This window comes from Helicoverpa zea, chromosome 31 (genome assembly GCF_022581195.2).
Source record: "Helicoverpa zea isolate HzStark_Cry1AcR chromosome 31, ilHelZeax1.1, whole genome shotgun sequence".
Classification (NCBI taxonomy): domain Eukaryota; kingdom Metazoa; phylum Arthropoda; class Insecta; order Lepidoptera; family Noctuidae; genus Helicoverpa; species Helicoverpa zea.
The window spans coordinates 3197380-3224354 of record NC_061482.1 but is presented as its reverse complement, the minus strand read 5'-3'; the positions used below and the strand labels follow the sequence as shown (position 1 = coordinate 3224354).

Here is a 26975-nt window from a genome sequence, read left to right as displayed (position 1 = left end):
TCTAAAGCGTGATGCGGCGAAAATAATTGAACGGATTTATTATGTTGTATGTAAATTATTGATAATATAAAGTGTTTTTTTAATTAAATCAACTATGTACCTACTTATAAAAAGTATTAAAAAAAACTTATTCCCTTTAGAAGTTATTAATAATAAACTTAAACCTAATTTTCAATTACTTGTTAAAGGAAATTTGGAATTATGTGTCGTGGGTTTTATACGTTTTTAACTTAATTACTCCATGTACCTAAAATATTAAATATGTGTATGTTTGTGCGAATGTTTTAAGTTATCCGAATAATCTCTTTTGTGAGAAGTGGGCAGAACTCTGTCCTAAAAGCGCTTTCACACAAGCAGAATTACCTCTTGGTTTTTTTTCTAGCTATAGGTACATTGAGAAGAGCAAGTACCTTTCATGTGTCATCGTTTTGATCGGTAAGTAGTTGTTAATTGTTTGCAATTTTTAGGTCGGTCGCACACATTCGGTCCCCGGTTTAGGTTTCCTGATCAGGAATTCAGATTCAAAAACCGAAATACTCTTTTTTCGTATAAAACGTTCACAAAGGCGCACACGATCTTATACTTTTTCCGAAAGGACATAAATCTGACATTCGTTTCGATTTGTATTCCGTGCGCTAGGGTTTCTTCAGAAATTAAATTCAGAACGGAACAATTTGGTTCGGCCGCCGCACACAAACGGAAATTTTTAATTCTGAATCAAGGTAGAATCATCCTGTTCTGAATGGACGTGTATCAGAGCTCGCCTGTTACTTGCTTATTTACATGTGTTAAAAAAGTATATTACAATTAACAAACATTTACAATATTTACATAAATAACCACCTAAAAATCATGTGATTACATCACTGGGCTACATCACTCGTACTGAAAAACCGAACGACAATCCGCTAGTGTACTAATGTAAAGCTGTTAGTAATGGATGTACCTAAGTTTATTTCGCCACCGACTGCTAGGCCGATGCACCTAAGAATAGTTTTTTTTTGCTTTTCAGTGTTTTTGGGAGTCGATTTTATTTTTTTGTAAAAAGTTTTTAATTTTTAGCTTTTCAGTGACAAGCATAGTTGTCACTATCACCATATGTGGAAGGTTTTCATCAAGACAAATATTATAAGCCCAAACACGAGGTAGTTTACATAATACAAGGTGTTGATTTGCATTTGTGCCATACTTCAGGAGGAGGACATAAAATACGTAAATAATAATCTATTGGAATTACAGTAGACGGGAAATTGCTAATACGCACGGCTTTTTTTGTAATTGTAATGTCGTAGTATTTCAGAAGTTATCCAATTTTATGAATGAAATTTATGAATAATTGTTGCGTATGCTTTGTGTTTGCGTTTGTGTGAGGGCGCAGCACGGTTTCAAGGCCAGTAACCCACGCGCCAAGTTTAAATACGGCTAGATGACATTGTCGGAATAAAAAAATAAAAAAAATACTTACCAATTTTTTTGTTGATTTGGGTCGAGAATCAGTAGCATAATTACGTCCTTGAATATGGCACGGATGCAAATCAATAGCTTGTATTCAGTTGTCGAGTTCCCTCGACCTTCTCTGGTCTCCATCATCAGGTCAGCTCTAAGCCTTCTATATTGCATAGTGTTATCAGACAAGTGTTAGTGTCAAGTTTTTACCCTGGAACCGTACAAATAGTGTGACTTTTCAGAGGAGCCTGCAAAGGCCTATTTGAAATAAAAACATTTTGATTTTGAACACACACGATCGGTTAGCCCCGTGGTTAGCTATTTTTTTAGCTCGTGTTATGGATGCTAACATAACTGATAAGTGATAAGCTTCATATTCTTTACATATAATTAAATTCATTTTTTCGGGGTTAAACATATTACATTTTTTTTGTTACTGAGTTTTTCTTAGATATATTATTTTTTAATATAAGCCTCCTCGCGGGCGTCAAAACTAGTACCGTTTAGGATTCAAAGATACTTATGAGTTCTTGCCAAACCACGAGCGCCATCTATCAATCGTGCTGTTCTTTCAGATGGGAATTGCCATCTAGTGCAAATGGTTGGAAATTCCGCGCCACGACTCAAGTCCGACAGAAAATTGTGGACCTATTTATTTCTGCATCTAAGCAACGACACACTAGCGCCGCGTCTATCGGACTTACGTTCGCGGACATAAACCCTTCGGTTCAAAATTATCGGCCGAGATGGCGTAACCCTCGTCATTTCCTAAACGGCTGATATAACAACCGGTCAAAATTAATAGAAGCTGTGTAGAGGGGTGCAAATTGTTTTGTGCATTTGACAGCTGTCAGTTTTCAAGGGAAAGGAAAATGACGTTGTTTGGAGATGGTTTGGAGCATCGAGCTTAGGAGTGACTGACAACAACTGTCAATTGCACCAAAAACGGTCACTGCACACATTTCCGCGTACCGTAGATTTTTTTTATTGAGGAAGTTAGCTAATTTCCTGATACTTCAGTGGCTATTATATCAAGATCAAAGCGTATATGATCGATTTGTCCTAGTTAATATTTATATATTACATTTAAATTATATTGTATGATTTCTCAATAACTCCGTTTGTACCTAATTATAAATAAGTGGTTAGCTACTTACATTACAGATAATAAACCTCAAGGTTAATTCACCTTATCATTGCCCAAAATTAGTTGGAAACAATGAAAGTAAACATTGATTAAAAACACTGTCCGTCGTTCAGTTTTAACACAAAATGGAAGCCAGGCCGTCGTCCTTAGCCGGCGTCATGCACTCATCACTTGAAACTAATCACTAATATGTTACGGACCGATTATTTTGAACTGATTTCCACAGACGTATGTATTAGCGATCTAGCGGTTAACGATGTATAATATGTTCTGCGTGGAGTAATTGTTGCTCGATATCCCATATTCTAGGTTCGTCGAAACACGCACTTTCAAGTGATGCTTCTTTATCTTATAAATTACGTCAACAGAAAACAACATTATTATCATTTATAATGTAAATGCAAGACTTAGAACTTAGAAGTAATAAGAAATTATTCATTTATTTACACTAGTTCCAATTTATTAAAAAATACATTTAAATTTCTATCCATCCAAAAGCTTAAAAAAACGGTTAAATATTATTAACTTGAGTGCCCGTGACTATAAAAATCAAAGTACATAATATTACAACCTCCGCCGTCTAAAATATCACTGGCAGTTATGATGCGAAGAGAATATAACTCAATTGTCTATGCCGCTTAAAAATAATAATAAAAAAATGACTGCCATGCCACGGTGACCGCAACGTATATCTTGTACGATTTTTTAGTTTATAAATAATATATATTTATAAAGTAAAAAGTGAGTGTTTTCAACTAATAAAAGAAAGAAAGAGCAGTGTAAAAGTGAATCGTACTCATTCTTATGCTAGCGCGCCCAAAGATTGGAGAACTGTTAGAGACGCAATATTTTACAAATGCCGTCCATTTTCATTGATCAAAATATTAATCGGATTGAAATCGAGTGTAGACATTGTTGTTTCCTGGCTTCCATAGAATAATTTGGAAAGTATTTATTCGTTCCGACAAAATGGGTTTTGTGAAATCACTATGGTTCTTGTAAACGGTCCTGGTTTCGTTTGGCAGATGGATTCCTTAGCGTGATGTATCGTGGAAAGTCAGCTTATGATTGGTCTCGTAATTGTTGGCATTGATAGTAGATTGGTTCCCAGCCAATCCATCTTATTTTGATACTAAACTTATTTCGGTCAGTGGGTCGTCTTAAGGTTCTGTGATTATATAGTCTTCGCCTAATTTTGATGTGTATTTCATTATTCATACCTATTGGATTATTATTCTTACTTATTTATTGTCGTATTCCTTACGTAGTAAAATTATCCATAAAAAAATATAAAAAGCGTAATTATTTATTTATCTATTATAAACACGTTTTATAAGAAATCTTTACTCAATTGTATCCTAACACAATATTTATTGTCTGTACTCTATAGTTGAAACGAAAGTACTAAAAGGATCTAATTTTGTTACTTTCGTTTCAACTACAGGTATGTCGATCAAAGATAAAATCTGTTAGTTGTAGCAGCTGCTACATAATAAAAGGTGGAGAACGAATCTGGCTTGTAAAACTACACAAATGAAAAGATAGTGGATGTAAAATGTTTCGCTTTTATGCATTTTTGTCGTGAAAGATTCAAAGGATAATTTTAAAAGTTATAATTGCTTTATTTTATGTAATTTATTCATATGAAATCTTAGTCCTGACTGTCTGACGGATCAACGCACGGCCTACATCACTGGACGAGGATACTTGAAATTTGGAAGAAATAATCCTTATGTGGCCTAGGGTACAGATAAGAAAGGATTAAAAAAATATAATTCAAAGTCAAAGAGGGTGAATAAAAAGAGGTAATTTCTTATGGGAATAAGTGATACCGCATTCCGCCATTGAATGTGTCAAGTCATTTGGTCTCAAAATCGATCAGGATGTATTAATATTTACATTCCCTTGTTACCTCCTTGTGTCCTTACAAAAACTAAATACTTTGCGTGTAAAAAATTATCATGCAGTCGGATAAGCGGCATTCGGAGCGATTATTCCCAATGTCCGTCCACCACTTGTCTGGCCACCACTGGGGAACAGCGAGACAACTTTAAAACATTATTCTCGCTGTCCACCACTGGGGGACAGCGTCACAACTTTGTAAATTATTTCCATTCGCCACCACTGGTGGACAGCGACACGGATTTTTTAACATTCCCTATGACCGCCGTAGGGGATAAAGGCACCATTCTTTTGATCCAATTCCCACTGGCCATCAATGTAATTATTTTATCTAGAGACCATTTGGTTTTTATGCTGAAATTAGTTCCACTGAACTAATGGGACATTTTGTTCTACTATACAGAAGAAGTACAGTCGACGGCCTGGGTGACATCTCGCCGGGTCCGTGGTTATTTGTAGTTGTGATTTTTTTCAGAGCTCAAAATCGATAGCAGTCAGAATAACTTAGATTTTTTTTCATAACTTTCATCAAGAATCAACTGATTTTCTTTACAAAAGTACTAGGAGAGCAGAAATGAAAAGGAACTAGTGAGTTAAACTAACCAAAAAACTAAACTATTAAATATTTCTAAATTATATGGTAGGTAAATAATAGTCATATTTTTCAATTAACTTTTATTAAATGTTTCACTTAAGTATTAAAAAAAAAACTTTTTACAAAAAAAAGAACCGACTTCCAAAAACACAAAAAAGAAAAAAAAAAAACAATTTTTAGGTGCATCGGCCTAGAAGTCGGTGTCTAATGGATGTACCTAAGTTTATTTCGCCACGACTTTTCAGTGATAAGCGTTGTTGTCACTATCCGCATTAGTGCAAAGGTCTCGTCAATACGAATAGTATAAGCCCAAACACGAGGTAGTTTACGTATTCAGTTGTCGAGTTCCCTCGACCTTCTCTGGTCTCCGTCATCAGGTCAGCTACAAACCTTCATCGTTGAATAGTGCTATCAGGCATACACTTGAGTGTAAAATTTTTATCCTATGTATGCCTACAACTTTCGAAAGTTGCCCTCGATTTCTCTGGGTTCCCATCATCAGATCCTGACCTGATGACAATGGGACCACCTGTGAAGTATACCATATAAAACAAAAAAAAATAATTTGCAAATCGGTCCAGGCGTCTTTGAATAACCGGTGAACATACATAAAAAAAAACGAATTGAGAACCTCCTCCTTTTTTTTGAAGTCGGTTAAAAATGATCCTACTGCTTAGTATAATATAATATAGCTTTGATTGCTTATTTTTTAGTGAAGTGGGTAATTAACCGACTTAATTTTCTTAATAATCTAGAAATCGGCCTTTACAAGACCCATTTGGGTTTCTTGAATTAAACGTAATGTAGGTACTACTCAAAAGCCTTAAACACCACATAGTTAAACAAAAAACAAAAAGTACCTACTTATTAGTTTCTCATAATTTCTAAAAATTGGCCTACAGATATTTGGCCGTTTACAAGTTCCATTTGGGTTTCTTGAATAAACTGATCGCTGTAAACATACTTTTTCTTTCGTTTGTTAGACGGTTCCAATACCCTTTGGTAAGACTGGTTGTCAGACTTACTGGCTTCTGACTACCCGTAGCGATTGCCGTGGATGTTCAATGACAGCCAGAACCTACAGTTTAACGTGGCATCAGAAACGCAGTCATTGGTGTCCAAGATATGCTTAGAAAGTACATACAAACTTTTTATTTATCAATGTCTGATTTTAAACACCACCACAGATGTGTTATAAAATTAGACGAACAACAAAGAGTAACTAACTCACTATATAGTTCCTTTTCATTTCTGCTCTCCTAGTACTTTTGTAAAGAAAATCAGTTGATTCTTGATGAAAGTTATGAAAAAAAATCTAAGTTATTCTGACTGCTATCGATTTTGAGCTCTGAAAAAAATCACAACTACAAATAACCACGGACCCGGCGAGATGTCACCCAGGCCGTCGACTGTACTTCTTCTGTATAGTAGAACAAAATGTCCCATTAGTTCAGTGGAACTAATTTCAGCATAAAAACCAAATGGTCTCTAGATAAAATAATTTACATTGATGGCCAGTGGGAATAGGCATGATGACAAATTTTTAAATTCCTTTGTATAATGTAGGTATACGTCTATTTTATATGAAAAATTATTAATTTTAAGAAAATGCGAAGATTTTTTATCAAATAATTGCATTTTTCTCTGTCCACTTTGAATCCGGCGCGAAAACGCTTGTCAGCGTCATGGTGTCACTTGTGACGTCACGACTGAAATTACAAGACGCAAGTGAACAACGCTCGTGCGATAATTAAGTTTTTTGTGTTATTAAATATGAATTCGAAAGGGCATAGGTGTTGTGGGGTCAGTTATTTGTGTACGTTCCTCACAATACCTACAAAAATACGAAACAAGCGGCTTAAACTTGCAAGGCGAGATTCAAAAGCAATATTGCCCAGGGTACAACTTTATTTTTGTGAAGATCACTTTGATGTAAGTTATTACGTAGTTCTCTAGATTCTAGCATAGTTTATAATGTAAATAACTATTTCGAGGTTAGGTTTCATCTCTCATTGTTTTTTAATTAAACTAGTATACTTACATGGAAGTTTTAACATTTCTAAATTCAGCTGAACAAAAATCTTTATTTGATGCCAAAAACTTTCCCAGCATTATGATATCAATTCTAGGCAAATTAGCGCTGTTTGCATTGATAAATCCGGGCTCCATAACTCGTGTTATAAACAACTAATTAATTAAAAACAAAGATCGCAGTGGAAGTTCACAATAACGAAATGTGACGTTCGCGCGCTTTCGCGCGAGTTGTTTTGAGAAATGACGTCACGAGCTCTGATTGGTGTTCAAGATATCATGGCGGATTGCCTTATTTCGTAATTTTATTTTATAAAAATACATATTAATCACATTATTAATAAAGAAAACAATGCGCGTTTTATATACCAAGCTTCAAGTTTAATTTAATAAATATATTATTTTAATGATTTTTGATTACTGTCATCATGCCTATTGGATCAAAAGAATGGTGCCTTTATCCCCTACGGCGCTCATAGGGAATGTTAAAAAATCCGTGTCGCTGTCCACCAGTGGTGGCGAATGGAAATAATTTACAAAGTTGTGACGCTGTCCCCCAGTGGTGGACAGCGAGAATAATGTTTTAAAGTTGTCTCGCTGTCCCCCAGTGGTGGCCAGACAAGTGGTGGACATTGGGAATAATCGCATTCGGAGTCATTCGTCTGTTTAAAAACTTGCTTTCATCAATATTTCTCTGTTGTCGGGTTTGTAAACATTTGCGAAACCTGGAAAATCTGGTTTCCCAGTTGCAAGTTTTTAGGAAGAAATATTCCGTTTTCTATACTGTTGATAACCAGAATGTTGGGTCTTCTTTGTAAACTCTTCCTTTGTAAATTACAGTTAAAGTTCTTTATTTAGTATACTTATGTGTAAAAACCCTTTGTGCTGAATTTTGGTTAAAAACAGGGAAAGGGGCTATAGCACATTTTTAAGATTTTTTTTTGGATATGTGTTATGCAGGTACCCGGGGCGGATCCAGCTTTTGCACCCGGGGAAGGGGGTCACGGGTCATATAGTCGTTGCTAAGTCACATGAACTACGTATAATATTTTTTTATTTTATTTTAGAATGTATATTCATATACTCTGCCAATATTAAAAAGTTGAAGTGGTTTCGTTCGGCTGCTAGGCGTTTCCGATATCCTGATCATTACCAACATTCAAAGGACAATGCCAGGGTCTGGGCTCAAAGTTTGCCCAGCAGTGGAAGTAGTTCCAGGGGGCTCCTTAGTGCATTCTGAACACGTAATGCAAAAAAATTTTGAAATCGCTCCCTGGAGTCCCGAGGAAAACCGGTTCTTATATTCCACATGAGTAGTCACTTTACAAAGCCTGAGCCATTTGCCCAGCAGTGGGAGTGGTTGAAATAGGTTGTTTACTTCACTTTTAACACGAAATTAAAATATTTTTGGAATCGCACCCTGGGGTCCCGAGGAAAACGGTTTCAAATATTTTCCATAGATAGTCACTTTACAAACTCTTAGGTATACTTGCCCAGCACTGGGAGTGGTCAAAATAGGTTATTTACTTCACTCTTAATTCGAAACCCAAATATTTTTGAAATCGCTCCCAGGGGTCTCGAGGAAAACCGGTTCAAATGTTCTCCATAGAAAGTCACTTTACAAAGTCTTAGGCATTTGCCGAGCACTGGGAGTGGTCAAGATAGGTTATTTATTTCACTCTTAATACGAAACCCAAATATTTTTGAAATCGCTCCCAGGGGTCCCGAGGAAAACCGGTTCAGATGTTCTCCATAGATAGTCACTTTAATAAATCTTAGGCATTTAACCAGTAGTGGGCGTAGTTGAAACAGCATCCTCACTTCACTCTTAACACAAATAAAAATTTTTGAAATCGGTCCCAGGGGTCCAGCGAAATTAATCTGACAAGACTTTTCTTATATAAACATTTTCTTGCATATATTGTCAATCTCAAAGTTCAGGATGTGGTTGTCTATCCAGTAGTGGAAAATGTTGGAATGGGTTATTTTTTTACTTACTGTGATTTTAAAATAAATTGTAAAAGCATTGGATTCTAATAAGAACTAACCCGTGAGTGACTGTCCGTGATCGTCACTAATTTCCCGAAAAAAGCCAATTACCGCAATACATTCGAATTCTCGGTTAAAATCTAGAAGACCAAGACGCCTGCGCTATTGAGCTATCTACTAGAAAAATCTTATCAAAACGAATAAAATAAGCTCGAACACGAGGTACTTAGTAGATACCGTTGAGGAGTTCCCTCGTCTCTCTGTCGTCTTCGTCAGGTCAGCTCTTAACCGCCACTGTGTTGTGGCGTCGGAGACATATTATTATACCCGAATGACAAGTTTTTACTTGATATGTGCCTTCAATTTTTGAGAGTTGTACCCGATTTTTTTGATGTTTCCATCATCAGACTCTGGTCCGGATGATAAAGGAACCATTTGGGAAGTAAGCCCTTTGGAAAATGAAATGATTGTTTAAAACGGTTGGTAAACGACGAAGTTATGCGCGTACAAACATAAACAGACGAACTGAGAACCTCCTCCATTTTTGAAAGTTGGTAAAAAAAAAATTGTCGTATACAACACCTCGTGGTTGTCAATTAATATAATTCATTTCAATTAAGGTACCTAGTATACGTGGAATAGTTAAGAGTTCGTAAACATATTTTTCGTAATATTGAACAGACAACATTGACAATAGTCAAACAAGTTTTTCTCAGGACTCCTGGGATAGATTTTGAAATACTTTGGTCTGGGTACTAATATAAGCCTATAGAACAGTGTACACTATGCAGTAATTGTGGGCAATCACCATTGAGCCCAACTTCCATACAAAGAATAGCATTGTCCTTTTGTAATGAAAATCGACATGTATTTTTTGAAATTAAATTATTTGCAAATACATAATGGCATACTTACTGCCACACTTAGAGTCGTTTAATGGTCACTTAAGTTGCTCCTTAGTATAGACTAGCTTCTGCCAGCGGTTTCACCCGCATCCCGTGGGAACTACTTCCCGTACCGGGATAAAAAGTAGCCTATAGCCTTCCTCGATAAATGGGCTACTAACACTGAAAGAAATTTTCAAAACGGACCAGTAGTTCCTGAGATTAGCGCGTTCAAACAAACAAACAAACAAACAAACTCTTCAGCTTTATAATATTAGTATAGATTTAAAAAAGCTCACTCTCAGAAACAGTTAATGATCCGTTACCTCTAGACACACGGCAGTGTGTCCGCCAAGTTCGAGCAAAAAAAGCGATACCGGCCGTGGGTTATATTACACGAACCATTTCAGGCCAAATTCGACCCCCCCTTAACTCAAAATCTATTTTATTTACGCATATCAAATTTCTAGTATCTGTTGAGACCCCCTCACTTATCTAAAATACAAAATTTCATTAATATACCTATTGTAGGTCTTGAGATTCAATATCTCTATCGTCAGAAAATCGCTATTTGTACTATACACTCACTGATTGACTGACTGACTCACTGACTCACTCAATAAAAACCTAGACCACTTCCAATGGTCGTATTGACTTGAAAGGACAATGGGCACAAATATATGGGACCTGGTATACCCCACCAATAGCGATATCATACATATCATTGGATAGGCCTTTTTATGTAGAACAACATTTACTATGACAGCTTTGCTGAAATGTTTGTCCATTCTGAGATATAGATCAAAAACTGTGCAAAAGTTAAACTGAAGTTAACTTAATAATCTATTGATATCTCAAGTTTTTAGAGGAAAAACTAAGTTCCACTAAGTGTAAGTCTCCTGAGTCCTACCTGCTGTGCCCGTTAGGGTCCATAAGTGTTACTATTATTTAGCATTTCAACCTTATACTGTACCAACTGGATATTGGGCATAATGACAAAACCCACCAATAACAAAGTCATGCATATCGATGGATAGGTCTTTTTAACTGGATCAACATTTACTATGACAGCTTTGTTCTATTGTTTGTCCGTTCTGAGATACAGATAAAATACAAACTTAAAATTAATGCAGATTAAGTGTTTAAAGGAAAATCTATGTACATATGTCTTCGATGTACTAAGTACCTGCTGTGAGTCTGCATTTGTTACTATATTTAGCAGTTCCACCTTATACTGTACATTGCGGAATGAAATAGACAATACGAATATAAGAATAATATCCACATTTCGTTCATACGTTACTTTGTACATTAAAATAATTCAATATGATCTTATTAGCCTTTTCCCAGCTCTCTAGCGGTCGGCTTCCAGTCTAACCGGATGTAATTGCCTATCTGATCTCCTTACCCCAGTAATCTGGGCAACTCGATACCCCTTGGTAAGATTGGTTGCCAGTCTCTTTGTCTTCTGTTGTTACCCATGCACGATCATGGACCGACTTACTGAATTATGACTACCCTACAGTTTAACGTGCCCTCCGAAACACAGTCATTGGTGTCCAAGATATGTAAACTTAGGTAGACAGTACATACAAACTTAGAAAAGTTGCATTGGTACTTGCCTGATCTGGAATCGAACCCGCGCACTTGAGAGGTTGGTTCTTTACCGAAAAGGCCACCACGACTTACATAATCATCCTCCGAGCCTTTTCCCAATCATGTTTGGGTCGGATTTCAGTCTAACCGGATTCAGCTAAGTACCAGTGCTTTACAAGAAGCGACTGCCTATCTGACCTCCTCAACCCAGTTACCCGGGCAACCCGATACCCCTTGGTTAGACTGGTGTCAATCATCAATCAAGTATTTAATTTTATATTAAAACTTGCCAAGTAACATCACTAAAAAGTAATTATTTTTAACTGAGGTATGTGTATGGAACTTGGTACTTATTCAGATCTCACTTCTTTTATAGGCGAAGCATTCCCATATTATCGAACTTGGCAGTCTTTCACATTTTTGTTTTGGGTGGGATTAAAGTTAAGTACGGCAAAACCTTTACTTAACTTTCTAATGATTGATTTAGACATTTACTTTTAAGGTTATAAAAATAAAATATTTTAAAAAGTCAAGGAAAAGAAGGTTTCCTTGTCTCCAACTTGGCATAGGCATTAAGATGGATACAGTTGTGGCTGTTATATGTGCTTGTGCGACACCGCATAATATTTCTTCACAGGTTGATGATTTGGTTCCAATGAACTGGGAATTTCTTCATATTGAGAATGATGATGTTGTCCTGATGAGTGAAAGGCGTGCAAGCACAACCAACAACAATGGATTTTTGATGCGACAATCTACAAGCTGTTGATTTGCATCCGTGCCATATTCAAGGAGGTAATTATGCTAATGATTCTCGACCCAAATCAATAAAAAAATTGGTACGTAATTTTTTTTCTTTAATTTTTTTTTCGGAATTCCGTAAATGTCGTCTAACCTTATTTAAACTTGGTGCGTATGTTACTGGCGTTAAAACCGTGCTGCACCCTCACACAAACGCAAACACAAAGCATACGCAGCGATCACTCATAAATTTCATTCATAAAATTGGATTACTTCGGAAATACCACGACATTACAATGACAAAAAAAGCAGTGCATATTAGTTATTTCCCATCTACTGTAATTCCAATCGATTATTTACGTATTGAATGTCCTCCTCCTGAACTATGGCACAAATGCAAATCAACACCTTGTATAGTTAATAGGTTTTTCTCATAATATATATATTTTTTTCTTAGCCCTTATTGTCCCACTGCTTGGCAAAGGCCTCCCCATTTTGTTTCCACACCTCTCGATCCTTAGAGTTCTCCCACCAGTCAGTTCTCATAATATAATTTTTAATAAATAAAAATCCATAAAATAAGAGGAATACTTTTTTAATTGTTGAACAAGAGGCCAATTATGTAGTACAAAGTTTATTTGACTGCCTCATTGGTCTAGTGGTCGCAAGCGTGACCACTAGACGATTCTTAAACTTTCACAAAGCAGCCCGTAGTCTGGAAGTTGGTGATTGATTCCTGATTGAACTCCTGTGTTATACTATCCCATGTTGCTTGTTTCTTGGCGACTGACTTGCCATCTGTTAACGATTGGTCTCTTTTTAACTAATTGTGCTAACAAAGCTTTTTCGTCCGCCGTGAAATTAGCCACACGTTTGCGTGGGGCTCTTGGTCCTGAAGACTCCTAAAATGAAACAAGCACAACTTAAATTCTTCAAATACATATGTGCAGCTACTATAGTTCGGCCATTCAGAGAATGCGTTCCTGACACGTCGCGATTGAACTGACGACGTAATAACATTCATTGATTATTGATATAATAATGTTGTTTTAATGCTCCTCAATTGTTAAAACGGTAAACAACCAGCAAAAATATTTTTATCGTAACTGCAACGCCATTGCAAAGTTACGTCGTCAGTTCAATCGCGACGTGTCAGAAACGCATTCTCTGAATGGCCGAACTATAATGTACATAGAAACGAAACTTACCATGATATGTTAAGATAAAGCTATTTATTTCAGAGCTTATCACACTTTTCCACACACTTTTCTTTCCTGACGGTTAACGGAACACGAATTATAAACGTAACCTTGACACTGACAGTACAATATTGACAGTGATCCAGAAAAAAGGCTTCATGTACTTTATATAATTTACTTTATTTAATTTACAAGAAACTATAATTTTACTTTATTTAATTTACAAGAAAATAGGTGTTTTTACGTAAAAACGATCTTATTCCTATTGTTAATATACAAGGTTTTAATGTATTTAAATAACAGTTTTTGTTACTTAATAATTTAACATTTTAAAGTGCGGCTGCACATACAATGCACACACAATTTACAAATCCGTCATTAGACCTGTCGTCCTGTATGGATCGGAGTGTTGGGCATTGAAAAAGAGGGATGAGAAGAGAGTGCATGTAGCAGAAATGAGAATGCTGAGATGGATGTGTGGTGTGACAAGAATGGATAAAGTGAGGAATGATTACATTAGAGGAAGTCTGAAAGTAGCACCAGTTACAGAAAAGATGAGAAGTAGAAGATTGTCGTGGTATGGGCATGTAATGAGGAGGGATGATACGCATGCAACAAAGTGTGTGCTAAGTATGAATGTAGATGGATGGAGAGGAAGAGGAAGACCTAAGAAAAGATGGATGGATTGCCTGAAAGATGATATGAATAGGAAGGGAGTGAGTATGTATGACGAGTGTATAGTATGACGAGTGACAGGGGAAAATGGAAGAAAATGACATATTGCGCCGACCCCAAGTGAAAGGACGATGGGCGTTTTGGTACCCTGTCCAACAGTGTTGAATCTAGTACCATTGCGTAGGTCTTGGCAAGGCAAAAAATGTTTACTATGACGACTAGTCCGAAATCCTTGTCCATTTCCCGTGACATCGACTAATAGAATGTGTAATGTTCATAAATCATCAACGTAGATGAAGTTCTTAAATCCAACTGTTTTGAATAAAAACTGGTAAAGTAAGAAAAAAACAGGAATTTGGCCTTTTTAGAATGTTTGCCTGCCGATTGATTTAAAAAAAGACTGTGCAAACCTTTGCAGTTCACGCAGAACCAGCTTATGTATTTGATGAAAGTTTTTCAGTATTTACAATCAATTGAGGTTAAAAAGTCAGGAGACGATGTTTACATAGTCCATATTACGACTCAATCTTGCTCCTCAAGAGGTGCTGAGATAATGGTGAATTTCTTCTTAAAAAAAGATGAATAGAAATGTTTTGAACTTTTGTCAAATCAGATGACGATTGTGTTTCCGTAGTATGACTCCATAGACTATTACAACCTTTAGATTATAATAGAGTGTATCAATCAATGTAAGATGTCTGTTAACTGAGTTTAAAATTATTACACTGACGACATAAATGCCTCTTAATGAATTTGCATATATGGATGATATATTTGTTTCTATGTCGATTCAATTTTTATCGTTCTTGGATCGGACAGCTAATTGAGGCAAGCTCCATAGTTTTTATTATTCTTCACGTAAATACCTTTCTAATGATGTATAATACGTTGCTGTTGGAGCGGGTACCAAATCCCATACAAAGTGCCCATTGTCCTTTGGGAACAGGGCAGGAGAAAGAAAGAAGAAAGTGCGGCTACACCTTTCGTTTATCGATAAGCATTATCAAAGACAATTTGACGATACTCTGCCCTACGGATACTTAAAGCTGTCATTAACTAATGAACCCTTAAATTTCGTCTCTGGGATGTATCGTTCATTAACAGATTTAATGATAATTAGTTAAGGACTCATTAGGACTAATTTAAGTATCCATTCTGAGTGTGGCAGTTAATGTTATACTGCGTATTATATATTTTGTTCAATTAAGTACCTATACATGTGTTGGATTGGAGGCTATCATGTTTCACTAGAGGCGCTGGTGTCGCATTAGATAAAATAAACAAATCGCTCTGGTTTCAGTGGGCTTCGTGACATAAATTACTGAGAAGTGGTCTCCTTTTCGTGACATTATCGCAAATATGGATTATTTGCCGATGAAAGTAAAGCCCCATTTTCATGGTAAAGAGAAGTTTAGCATCATTATTAATGATCATTACATTTGCGTAAATATTTGCAAACACACATTCCTAAGTTTGATATATAGTTAAGGATAGGTTTTTTGATAAAACTAGATATCTTCTATAAAAAATATGGAAATCCTTCTCTACATGAAAAAACTTATTCAGTGCAGTATAAGCAAAGGCTTCTTTTAGTTTTTCAGTTTTATAAGGCCTATAACAAAATAGGCCTTTCCAAAAATACACCAACGAGTGTAATGATACCGGCTGGAAATAAAAGGTTATATAGTTACTTACCAATGAGGCATTCATCTTTCGGAGACTAGTACTAATTTGTGAACGAAACCATATCGCGATTCAGAAAACGCGTTACTGCGAAAAGCGCCATCTAGATGACTAGGGGGTGTTAGTTCGTGAATAAAATTAAAAGGCTAAATTAACTAATATTTGGGTGTAATGATCCTTCAAGGTGGCTAATAACATTATTCTAAAATGTCATTGCGTATTATATGCCGTTATGCGTAAGAAACTATCAACTTGAATGCTCTTCGATAAAAATGTTATAGGTAATGAAGGCTGTTTCATATCGGAATTAAAGCGAAAATTTTGATGATGAGCTGTAACATTTAACATTTTGGCATAAGAACTGAAACTATTTGTAAATGCGTACTCGAAATTCTTAACACTTTATTACAGTTAAGCATAGGTTTTTTGATGAAACTAGATATCATCTATAAAAAATATTGAAATCCTTCTCTACATACATGAAAAAACTTATTCAGTGCAGTACCTATAAGCAAAGGCTTCTTATAGTATTTCAGTTTTATAAGGCCTATAACAAAATAGGCCTTTCCAAAAATACACCAACGAGTGTAATGATACCGGCTGGAAATAAAAGGTTAGTTACTTACCAATGAGGCATTCATCTTTCGGAGACTAGTACTGATTTGTGAACGAAACCATATCGCGATTCAGAAAACGCGTTACTGCGAAAAGCGCCATCTAGATGACTAGGGGGTGTTAGTTCGTGAATAAAATTAAAAGGCTAAATTAACTAATATTTGGGTGTAATGGTCCTTCAAGGTGGCTAATAACATTATTCTAAAATGTCATTGCGTATATATGCGTAAGAAACTACTTCAACTTTGAATGCTCTTCGATAAAAATGTTCGAGGTAATGAAGGCTATTTTATATCGAAATTTAAGCGAAACTATTGATGATGAGCTGTGACATGTAACATTAACATTTTGGCATAAGAACTGAAACTATTTGTAAATGCGTACTCGAAATTCTTAATACAGTAAAATTATTAAAAATCTTATCTGTATGATAAAAAACCTTGTCAAGATATTTCGTGGAAAATCTTTTTCAGTGCAGTTTAAGCAAAGGATTCTGCTTTTCAGCATTTATTGTTTTTAATAAGTTTTATAAGGCCTGTAACAAGAACAAGGCCTTTTCAAAAATTTGAACGTATGTGTATATATGTATGCGTCGGCGGTACCTCCCATTATAGCACTTGTCAGTCGGAGCTTATTTAAGTACGACTTGTGAACGAAACCATAGCGCGATTTATGAAACGCTACTGACAGAACAACGCCATCTAGAGGACTAAAATTAAAATAGCATTTCAGTCGTGAATAAAATTAAAATTGCCAAAATAGCTGTTTGGGAGTTCTTGTCTTTTAAGATGGCTAATCCAAGAATGTTTTTGGTTATATTATTTACAACTAAACACTCAAAATTCTTAAAATGACAGCTTTTGTAATAAGTTACTACAAAACTTATGTATTTAATTTAACTGAGTATATTTAAAATTAATGTGAATGTTATTCACACTATATTTATTACACATTACAATTTTGGCATTTGCAAAGTTTCAAACCTGCAGAAGTACATAGCAGCCGCGCCAGCACAAGCTGCCGAGCTAAGATGTGATGGCGCTAGGGTGTCGTACAAAATATTAAAAAAGGTTTTTTCATGTTTTGAAACTTTTGCAACCTGTAAGTTAAACGCTTTAAAAGAAAATTTGTGTTTTTTTCGCATCAACCACATACATACGTTTATTTTACAAATATGAACACACCATAATGTATACATACGCTTTAATTATTAAAAAAAATACTATACTAAAATAAAGATGTTTATAAAAGAACATCAATTAAGAAGTCGAAGTAATCCTCAGCATCCCCTTTCTCCCAGAAGCCCAGAAGGACTGGCTTCATTGATACGTTGTATGGCGAAGCTTATTCTTTGTTCAAATAATAAGCCAGCCGACAAACGGCTCAAAACTATAAATTTCAGCAACAAAAGTTGTGTTCTATGTAATTAAATTGTTACATGCTACCATTAAAACGTAGGTATCTACATATTTTAAAATCATGAATAACTGTTTCCAAGCGATATGTTGTCCTCGTACGTAGGTTGACTCCGAACAAAACGACATTTATCGCTTTTGTTTTAAGCGATATGATGTTTGACGACAGACCTTACACTACTCATACTGTATTTTTTTGCATATAAGTTTTCGATGGCTGATTGGGTATCCGGTATCTGTTTGAAATTGTTGCAGTTTATTGCAAAAAAAATCTCAGTAAATTATTTGGGCATTCAACTTTTTCCACTGTGATATCACCTTCATCTTGATGGCCGTGATTGCAAAATTTTACTATCAATGCTGGAGTCTCCATCAGATATCAAACGTCCATTAATTAAATAGGCATGATGACAGTAATCAAAAATCATTAAAATAATATATTTATTAAATTAAACTTGAAGCTTGGAATATAAAACGCGCATTGTTTTCTTTATTAATAATGTGATTAATATGTATTTTTATAAAATAAAATTACGAAATAAGGCAATCCGCCATGATATCTTGAACACCAATCAGAGCTCGTGACGTCATTTCTCAAAACAACTCGCGCGAAAGCGCGCGAACGTCACATTTCGTTATTGTGAACTTCCACTGCGATCTTTGTTTTTAATTAATTAATTGTTTATAACACGAGTTATGGAGCCCGGATTTATCAAGGCAAACAGCGCTAATTTGCCTAGAATTGATATCATAATGCTGGGAAAGTTTTTGGCATCAAATAAAGATTTTTGTTCAGCTGAATTTAGAAATGTTAAAACTTCCATGTAAGTATACTAGTTTAATTAAAAAACAATGAGAGATGAAACCTAACCTCGAAATAGTTATTTACATTATAAACTATGCTAGAATCTAGAGAACTATGTAATAACTTACATCAAAGTGATCTTCACAAAAAAAAAAGTTGTACCCTGGGCAATATTGCTTTTGAATCTCGCCTTGCAAGTTTAAGCCACTTGTTTCGTATTTTTTTATTGTGAGGAACGTACACAAATAACTTATCAGGAGTTGTTTTGGATGTGTTCTTACACTGGGGGACCCCACAACACCTATGCCCTTTCGAATTCATATTTAATAACACAAAAAACTTAATTATTGCACGAGCGTTGTTTACTTGCGTCTTGTAATTTCAGTCGTGACGTCACAAGTGACGACATGACACTGACAAGCGTTTTCACGCCGGATTCAAAGTGGACAGAGAAAAATGCAATTATTTGATAAAAAAACTTCGCATTTTCTTAAAATTAATAATTTTTCATATAAAATAGACGTATACCTACATCATACAAAGGAATTTAAAAATTTGTCATCATGCCTATTGTGAATTTTCACAGACTGTTTAAATCCCTAAACAATTGTCACTCTCCATGCCAGTCGAAGGGACCCGTGTAGTTTTTGAAACATTTGTGTTCTTTTGTGGCCATTTTCTGTTTTTCTGTCCGATCACAAATATAACAATATTTGTTGCGAACTCCATAGTACAAAACTTCCCCAGTTTATCTTCCACTAATAGTACCAGCACCTGATAAGGCGAAATAATTAGTTCGGTATGATCTCTTGGAGTAGCAGTAGTATTATAGACGTTATTGCAGACGGATGTCTGCAATTAAATAATAAATAAAATAATTAAAAATGCTATCCCAATTATAGACGGATGTCTATAATTGGGATAGCATTTTTGCTGACTTTTTCAATTGCTTCCTGTGCAACCTGTTCCCACTTCTTGGATAGATCATCGTGTATGCTTTGTTAGTTTTTATTCGGCATTATAGGTAGCGCTGAAGAAAATTCTTCCAAGTTTGAATGTCCACCGCCAATTGATAACATAATTACTATAGCACAATAATTGACTGGCAAGTAATTTTCGTCATTAGAGTCACTTTCAATAATAATTTTTAAATGGTACATCCGTACAGAAAAGAGTAAATTTTGTTTTTGTATTCTCCTGCCAAATCAATGTTACTTAAGTTGCAACCCAAAGGTCCGTGGGCAGAAATTTGGATCCGGCGACAATGATCCACATGTGGAGTTCGGGTTCGGGCGAGGTAGCAGTTTAGTTGTCAAGGTTAGTGAGGGCTGTTGACTCCCTCAAAAGATAATCACCAGCATCCCCGGAACTTAAGAACGATCCTTAGGATGTTGGAGCGACAAGCTGTCCGGGTGTGTTGTTTCCTGATGTCTGGGCCAAGACAGATAATAATAACTCTGCTTGCGATGTGGGCGCACCTCCGGACAGTTTATACTTTTTTTCCGTGTTGTGTTGGATTAAAAAAAATGGAATTGGATATGATGTGACTGAATTGATCCTCTGATAATTATTTTTTCAATTTTTATATGTTTAGTGGTAGTTCATACATATTACTTACCAGCCTTACTTATAAACGTGAATTAAATAATAAGTAATACTTAAGGGGTCTTTAAGAAAAAATCTTACTTATAAACGTTGCATAACTTTAATCACTTGCTTAGCAATGTCCTAAATGAGCTGTCAAATTAAGTAGCCTCACACCCTTGTTTAACCCGCTAATTAGCAAAATGGCGGATCTTTACCAGCTGATTTAGAAACATCAAACGTTGCCGTTCCTTGAATTCGTTTGGCGTTTTGTCGAATCGCGTGGTGTTTTCTTCACAATGGATATTTTAGAAGATCTTGATGTATTGCGCACTTTTCGTAATGATATAGAGGAAATAAGAGGCTTTAACAGCCGAAGAATGAGAATGATTAGGCGGCCAAAACAATACAAGAAAAGAATGAATCCTTTACAAGATTTAAGTGAAAGTGATTTTAGGCAGAGGTACAGATTTAGCAAAGCAAATATGCTAAAAATAATAGATATTTTGAGAAATGACTTGCGTGTGGACAGATGTGGAGGCTCTATACCTGTGGAGTTACAGGTGATGTCTGTTATTAGATACTGGGGCAGACATGAGGTAGGTTCCTAGGCTCTTATCATACTTAACATATTTTTATTTAGTTTGAATGTAATATTGTACCTAAGAATTGATATTAATCAAGACCATTTACATCTCCAACTTCAGATTCAAGAAGACTGTGCTGATATCCATGGCATGAGCCAGCAGACTCTATCATATCTATCTAAAAAGGTAGGTATTGCACTGGCCTCAAAAAGCTCTATCTACATTCAAATGCCTTTGAGTTTAAGAGCTCAAATTTTTAGATTGACTATCTATAATAAAAATTTGAATCCATATGTGGATTCCCACATGTTATTGGAGCCGTAGATGGAACCCATATAAAAATTCGAAAAGTAGGCGGAGAAGCTGGACAATACTATGTCAATAGGAAAGGACACTACTCTATAAACACTCAGGTAAATAAGTGTAGACAAACTGTTGCATTTGGGTATTAAAGCAATGCATAGGCACCTGTTAAAATTGTTATATTAACAGTGTAATTCATATTTAAAAAAAATACGGTATAATTATGACCTTGCTCTTAATTTCAGGTAGTTTGTGATGCCGATTTAAAAATTTGCGATATAGTTTGCCATTGGAGGGGTAGTACTCACGATGCACGAATTTTTCGTGAAAGTTCTCTTAGACAGAGGTTTGAGAATGGAGAATTTAAGGGTATACTCCTCGGTGACAGTGGATATGCATGTACCTCGCACTTACTAACACCCATCCTACGACCAAGGAGTGACGCTGAGAATCGGTACAATTACAGCCATATCCGAACAAGAAATGTAATAGAGAGATGTTTTGGCCTACTCAAACAGAGATTCCGCATATTACAAGAAGTAATGCGAGGATCGCTAGAAAACATAAAAACAACAATTGTTGCATGTGCAGTGTTGCACAATTTGGCAATTATAATAAATTCAATGATCCTTTGGACCATGGTATGTATATTGTCATACACACACAAGATACCTAAGCATGTCGCAGACAGGTAAACTTTTTGTTTTGTTACAGATTATGGGGCGAATGATTATGGAGACATAGAGGAATATGTGGAACAGGACAATAATGTTACAAACATATCCAGAGATATTTTTATTGAAAATTATTTTTAAATTCACTTTATTTCAATTAAATATATAAAATAATAATATTCAATATTTTATTTATTTCAATTACATAGCTACTGAAGTCGCGTTGGCCTAATGGGTAAAGAACCAACCTCTCAAGTACGAGGGCGCGGGTTCGATTCTAGGTCAGGCAAATGCCAATGCAACTTTTCTAAGTTTGTATGTACTTTCTAAGTATATCTTAGACACCAATGACTGTGTTTCGGATGGCACGTTAAACTGTAGGTCCCTGCTGTCATTGAACATCCATGACAGTCGTTACAGGTAGTCAGAAGCCAGTAAGTCTGACGCCAGTCACCTCCTCTACCAAAAACCAAGGGGTATTGGGTTGAGGAGGTCAGATAGGGCAGTCGCTTCTTGTAAAGTACTGGTACTCAGCTGAATCCGTTTAGACTGGAAGCCGACCACAACATAGTTCGGAACAAGGCTCGGAGGATGAATTACATAGCTACTCAATTTTATTTATTTTCTTTTTCCAGTATTCATACTCTAAATCCAAAATACTCATTTTCTTTTTATGTATTTCTTCAGCTCGTTCATATTCTCTCTCCCTAGATTTTTTGACCAAAAGAAATAGTTCTCGCTCATAGTTCTCAACATTATTCTGCAATGAAAATAAAAAATATTGTATATTAAATATCACAATGTAAATGAATGTTTTTATTCTGTGAGCCCAATATCAAGTTTACTTAGGTTACATACCTTATTTTTCTTTGGTATGCATTTCTTCTTTGAGAATGTGTTATGCACACGGTTGGATGCAGAACACAAAATACCTTTGTTTGTTTCTGGCTGACCAACATCTTCAGATATCTACAATTTAAAAATTGAAAATGAATACTAAAAATGCTACAGTTTCAAAGGAGATCATTCAAGTCTCGAACATTTTGTACCCAAAAATGAAAGTGCCGGCCAAAGAAAAAAAATAGTAGATTCTCGTAGAGAATAATGCCCTGAAGATTTTTTACTATTACAAGAATCGCCTACAATTAACCCCCAGGCTGCTACTGGACTTTGAAAGTACAAAAAAAACCCACAATGTTTGAACATCACATTACGGCCCCAAACTGGAGGAGGCAGGCGCTGCTTTCAAGCAACTCCTGCCCAACCTGAGAGGCCCAAAACCTTTCTTTTTTTTTTCTTTAATGGGAAATCATCAAATGAACCCTCCCGCTATAGGTTAGTAGCGTGAATGGAAGACTCTTATTGACTAAAACCCATTATGTTCCTTCTTAAGACCTTTATGTACCAGGGCCATGGTATGTAAATCTTTCGAACAATCCCGCAGCCCCGGCAGGCCTTGGCCCTGGAGGGCCCTGCTGGGGTTTTGCTGACGCCAGAGTAAAAATATCGCAGATTCTCAACGAGAATAATATCCTGAAGATTTTTTACTTTTATAAGGAATGTCTTCGTTTAATCCTTAGACTGCTATTTGAGTTTAAAATGTGCGTACCGTGAATAAAAAACCGAAATCGAAGTAATTCCAGTAATCGAACCGAAGTGAATGTTACGGGAAAAAATACTGTAGACGTTAGTCTAGTAGTCTGACCGAACATCTACGATTACTCCCCTTGTTACACCGATGAGGCTCTTACTGATTTAAACCCGTATATCCAAACCAGCGGTAACTCTTTCGGACAATCCCACACCCCGGCAGGTTTTGGCCATGGTGGGTCCCACTGGTGTTTTTGCTGACTCTCTGAGGAAGGCATTGAACAACGCTCGCCGCCGACACGGGCCTTTTGTCTCCAAAGAGGCGGAGGGAAGATGAGAGAGCCACCCAAAACTCACCGCCCACAGCTCACCGCCTACGGGGGCCAGGAGTCGTTCGAAATCCGACGTCCATGGTATCTTCCACGTCCACCGCAGCGGCTGGGATAAGAGGCGCGAGCTCTCAGTTGTTCTACCGCCTCTAGCATAAATGATCCGCAAAAGGAGACGATAGCATCCCATTCCCACCTGGCCCTATAGTTTCGGGTGGCTCATTGTCCCTCCCTCCCTCTACTTGGAAACAACCAACTTGGGCCCTGCAGCAAACCCTGCCGGAGCTGCAGGATTGTCCGAATGAGTTACCGCAGCCCTGATTCATGGTCAGAAGGAACATGATGGGTTGCAATCAGTAAGTCTCCTCGGTGTAACATAGGGAGGGGGTAATCATAGACATTCAGTTAAGTCGTGGTGGCCTAGTGGGCAAAGAACCAACCTCTCGAGTATGAGGGCGCGGGTTCGATTCCAGGTCAGGCAAGTACCAATGCAACTTTTCTAAGTTTGTATGTACTTTCTAAGTATATCTTAGACACCAATGACTGTGTTTCGGATGGCACGTTAAACTGTAGGTCCCGGCTGTCATTGAACATCCTTGGCAGTCGTTACGGGTAGTCAGAAGCCAGTAAGTCTGACACCAGTCTAACCAAGGGGTATCGGGTTGCCCGGGTAACTGGGTTGAGGAGGTCAGATAGGCAGTCGCTTCTTGTAAAGCACTGGTACTCAGCTGAATCCGGTTAGACTGGAAGCCGACCCCAACATAGTTTGGGAAAAGGCTCGGAGGATGAATCATAGACATTCAGTTATTTAATAATATTTTTTTTATATATATAATAAAAATAAAGATTTTTATTCACGGTACGCACACTTTAAACTCAAATAGCAGTCTAAGGGTTAAACGAAGACGTTCCTTATAAAAGTAAAAAATCTTCAGGATATTATTCTCGTTGAGAATCTGCGATATTTTTACTCTGGCGTCAGCAAAACCCCAGCAGGGCCCTCCAGGGCCAAGGCCTGCCGGGGCTGCGGGATTGTTCGAAAGAGTTAACGTGGCCCTGGTATATAAAGTAGTACTAAGAGTCTCACAGTCCCTCACGCTGCTAACCTGCAGCGGCAGGGGTCATTTGATGATTTCCCATCAAAGAAAAAAAAGAAAAAAGCGTTTGGGCCCCTCAGATTGGGCAGGAATTGCTTGAAGGCAGCGCCTGCCTCCTCCAGTTTGGGGCCATAATGTGTTGTTCAAACATTGTGGGATTTTTTTGTACTTTCAAAGTCCAGTAGCAGCCTGGGGGTTAATTGTAGACGATTCTTGTAGTAGTAAAAAATCTTTAGGGCATTATTCTCTACGAGAATCTACTATTTTTTACTCTGGTCGGCACTTTCAGTTTTGGGTACGAAATGAATGATCTCCTTTACGGTTTGGAATTAATTTTAATTACCTGTTTAGTTTCCTTAAGTTGGTTACTTGTGCCTGGCATTGGCGTCCAAGGATCATCAATTGGAGATAAATTTATGTTTCCTGATGTCAGTGACTGCAATATTAAATTAATTAGATAAGTTATTTTGAATGTTTCCTACAAAGATAAGCACCAAATCGTGGAAAAAGTGCATAGTTCTTATAACAACGAAAAAAGCTAATACCTCATGGATTTTTGTGATATGCACGCTGTCGCTATCAAATTGATTTGAATCAACAATACATTCATTCGGAGTCGCCTGAATTATTGCTAGATCTTCCGGTGGTGGGCTTGGTGGTGGAGGTCCTCCACCTGTCATTAATTTAGCCCGTTTGTACTCACTCTCTCTGGATTTTACTTTGCCCTTCGTATTTCTCCACTGGGTTGTTAACTCTTTGAGATCCCGCTTTTTTTTATTTAGACTATTGAAACTGTAAAAAACATTATTTTTTTGCTACGCACGCGACACATTCAACTACTTCGGTATTGAAACTAAACTAAGTATGTACCAGGACAAAATTTCTTGCCATGATGCTTTCTTTTTCGTATTTGTATTAGTAGATGTATCCTTATTTTCAATTACATCTATTCTTTCTAAAACAAGGATTCTTAGAAGTCTCTGCAATTTAACAAATACGGAGTTATAAATCTTAACTTATAACAAATAAAACAACTAACAAATAACGAGTAATACTAATATTATAAACATACCTTTTCCTCTTCGTCCCAGTTGCAGGAACGAACTCTTTTTTTTAAAGAAATATCTTCTACACCTGCAGCCATGGCAATAATTATATTTAAATATAATATTTGATATTTCTATACCGAAAAAAAACTGCAAAATAAAATATACACTACGATTCAAACAAATACGACTAACGAGTTTTTTGACAGCTCAACTTTTTACTCAATACTCAATACTCAATCCTTTATTAGCATTCCATATGTTACATTATAGGTGGTACATTATAGTTTTAGATACAATATGGACCCAATAGGGCACAGCTTAAAGTAGTTGGAGAAGTTTAACAGTAGCTTAATACTAAATTATAATTATACTTAATAACATAATATTAATTAGTGTACATGTGAGTGTCGGTGTGAGTGGGTGTGTGAGTTTGTGTGTATGTGTGTGTGTGTGTTTATGTTGTGTCTTATATGCGTATACTTTTTATATAGTTTTTATTTTTTAAAGGATTTGTCTTCCATGTATTCTTTTATTGTATAGTAACATTTGTCATTGAGGAATTGCTTTAATTTCTTTATAAATATTGTGGTTTTAGGTTCATCTTTTATGTTCTTTGGTAGATTGTTATATACTTTGATGGAGCTTACTAACGGACCGGAAGAGTGTATTTTAAGTCTGGATGTAGGTAAATTTAATCTATTTTTATGCCTTAAGTTATGTTTACTTTGGATTTCTTCGCGAGTTTTATAAAATTCTGGATATTTTCGGACAAATTTGCAAATTTCTAAAATATATAGACAAGGAAGTGTTAATATTTTGTGTTTCTGAAAATGAGGTTTACAGCTGTCTAATTGATCTATATTTGTTAATATACGGATGAGTTTCTTTTGTAGGGTAAATATGGTATGTGAATCAGTGCTGTTCCCCCAGAGTATGACGCCATAGCTGAGCCACGCTTGGGCGTATGCATAATAGGCGACGAGTGCCGTTTGGAAGTTGGTGGTTCTCTTTATTTCGCGTAAGGCGTATGCGAATTTTG

The 26975-nt window shown here is 36.3% G+C and overlaps 2 protein-coding genes across 2 annotated transcripts; one reads left to right on the top strand and one right to left on the bottom strand.

The window, feature by feature from the left end:
- The first annotated feature begins 20527 nt into the window (after positions 1–20527).
- On the top strand, positions 20528–21218 carry LOC124645450. The gene is made up of 2 exons (XM_047185256.1): positions 20528–20906; positions 21015–21218. Exons 1-2 carry the CDS (start codon positions 20607–20609, stop codon positions 21216–21218), a joined length of 504 nt encoding a protein of 167 aa, XP_047041212.1. The 5' UTR covers positions 20528–20606.
- A 1257-nt stretch (positions 21219–22475) lies between these two features.
- On the bottom strand, positions 22476–26031 carry LOC124645164 (myb/SANT-like DNA-binding domain-containing protein 3). The gene is made up of 6 exons (XM_047184927.1): positions 25960–26031; positions 25758–25867; positions 25433–25679; positions 25231–25323; positions 22730–22840; positions 22476–22631 (listed from the first exon to the last, which is right to left on the bottom strand). The coding sequence occupies exons 1-6, from the start codon at positions 26029–26031 to the stop codon at positions 22476–22478; spliced, it is 789 nt and encodes a 262-aa protein (XP_047040883.1).
- Between the last annotated feature and the right edge of the window lie 944 nt (positions 26032–26975).

What these genes read in the sequence shown, in the direction of transcription:
- LOC124645450 (XM_047185256.1), top strand. Translation starts at nt 20,607, where the DNA reads ATGGATATTTTAGAAGATCTTGATGTATTGCGCACTTTTCGTAATGAT. An exon ending in GATACTGGGGCAGACATGAG is followed by an intron (nt 20,907 to 21,014) that starts GTAGGTTCCTAG and finishes CTCCAACTTCAG; the next exon opens with ATTCAAGAAGACTGTGCTGA.
- LOC124645164 (XM_047184927.1), bottom strand. Translation starts at nt 26,031, where the DNA reads ATGGCTGCAGGTGTAGAAGATATTTCTTTAAAAAAAAGAGTTCGTTCC. An exon ending in ATATCACAAAAATCCATGAG is followed by an intron (nt 25,324 to 25,432) that starts GTATTAGCTTTT and finishes TTAATATTGCAG; the next exon opens with TCACTGACATCAGGAAACAT. An exon ending in GCATACCAAAGAAAAATAAG is followed by an intron (nt 22,632 to 22,729) that starts GTATGTAACCTA and finishes TTTTCATTGCAG; the next exon opens with AATAATGTTGAGAACTATGA.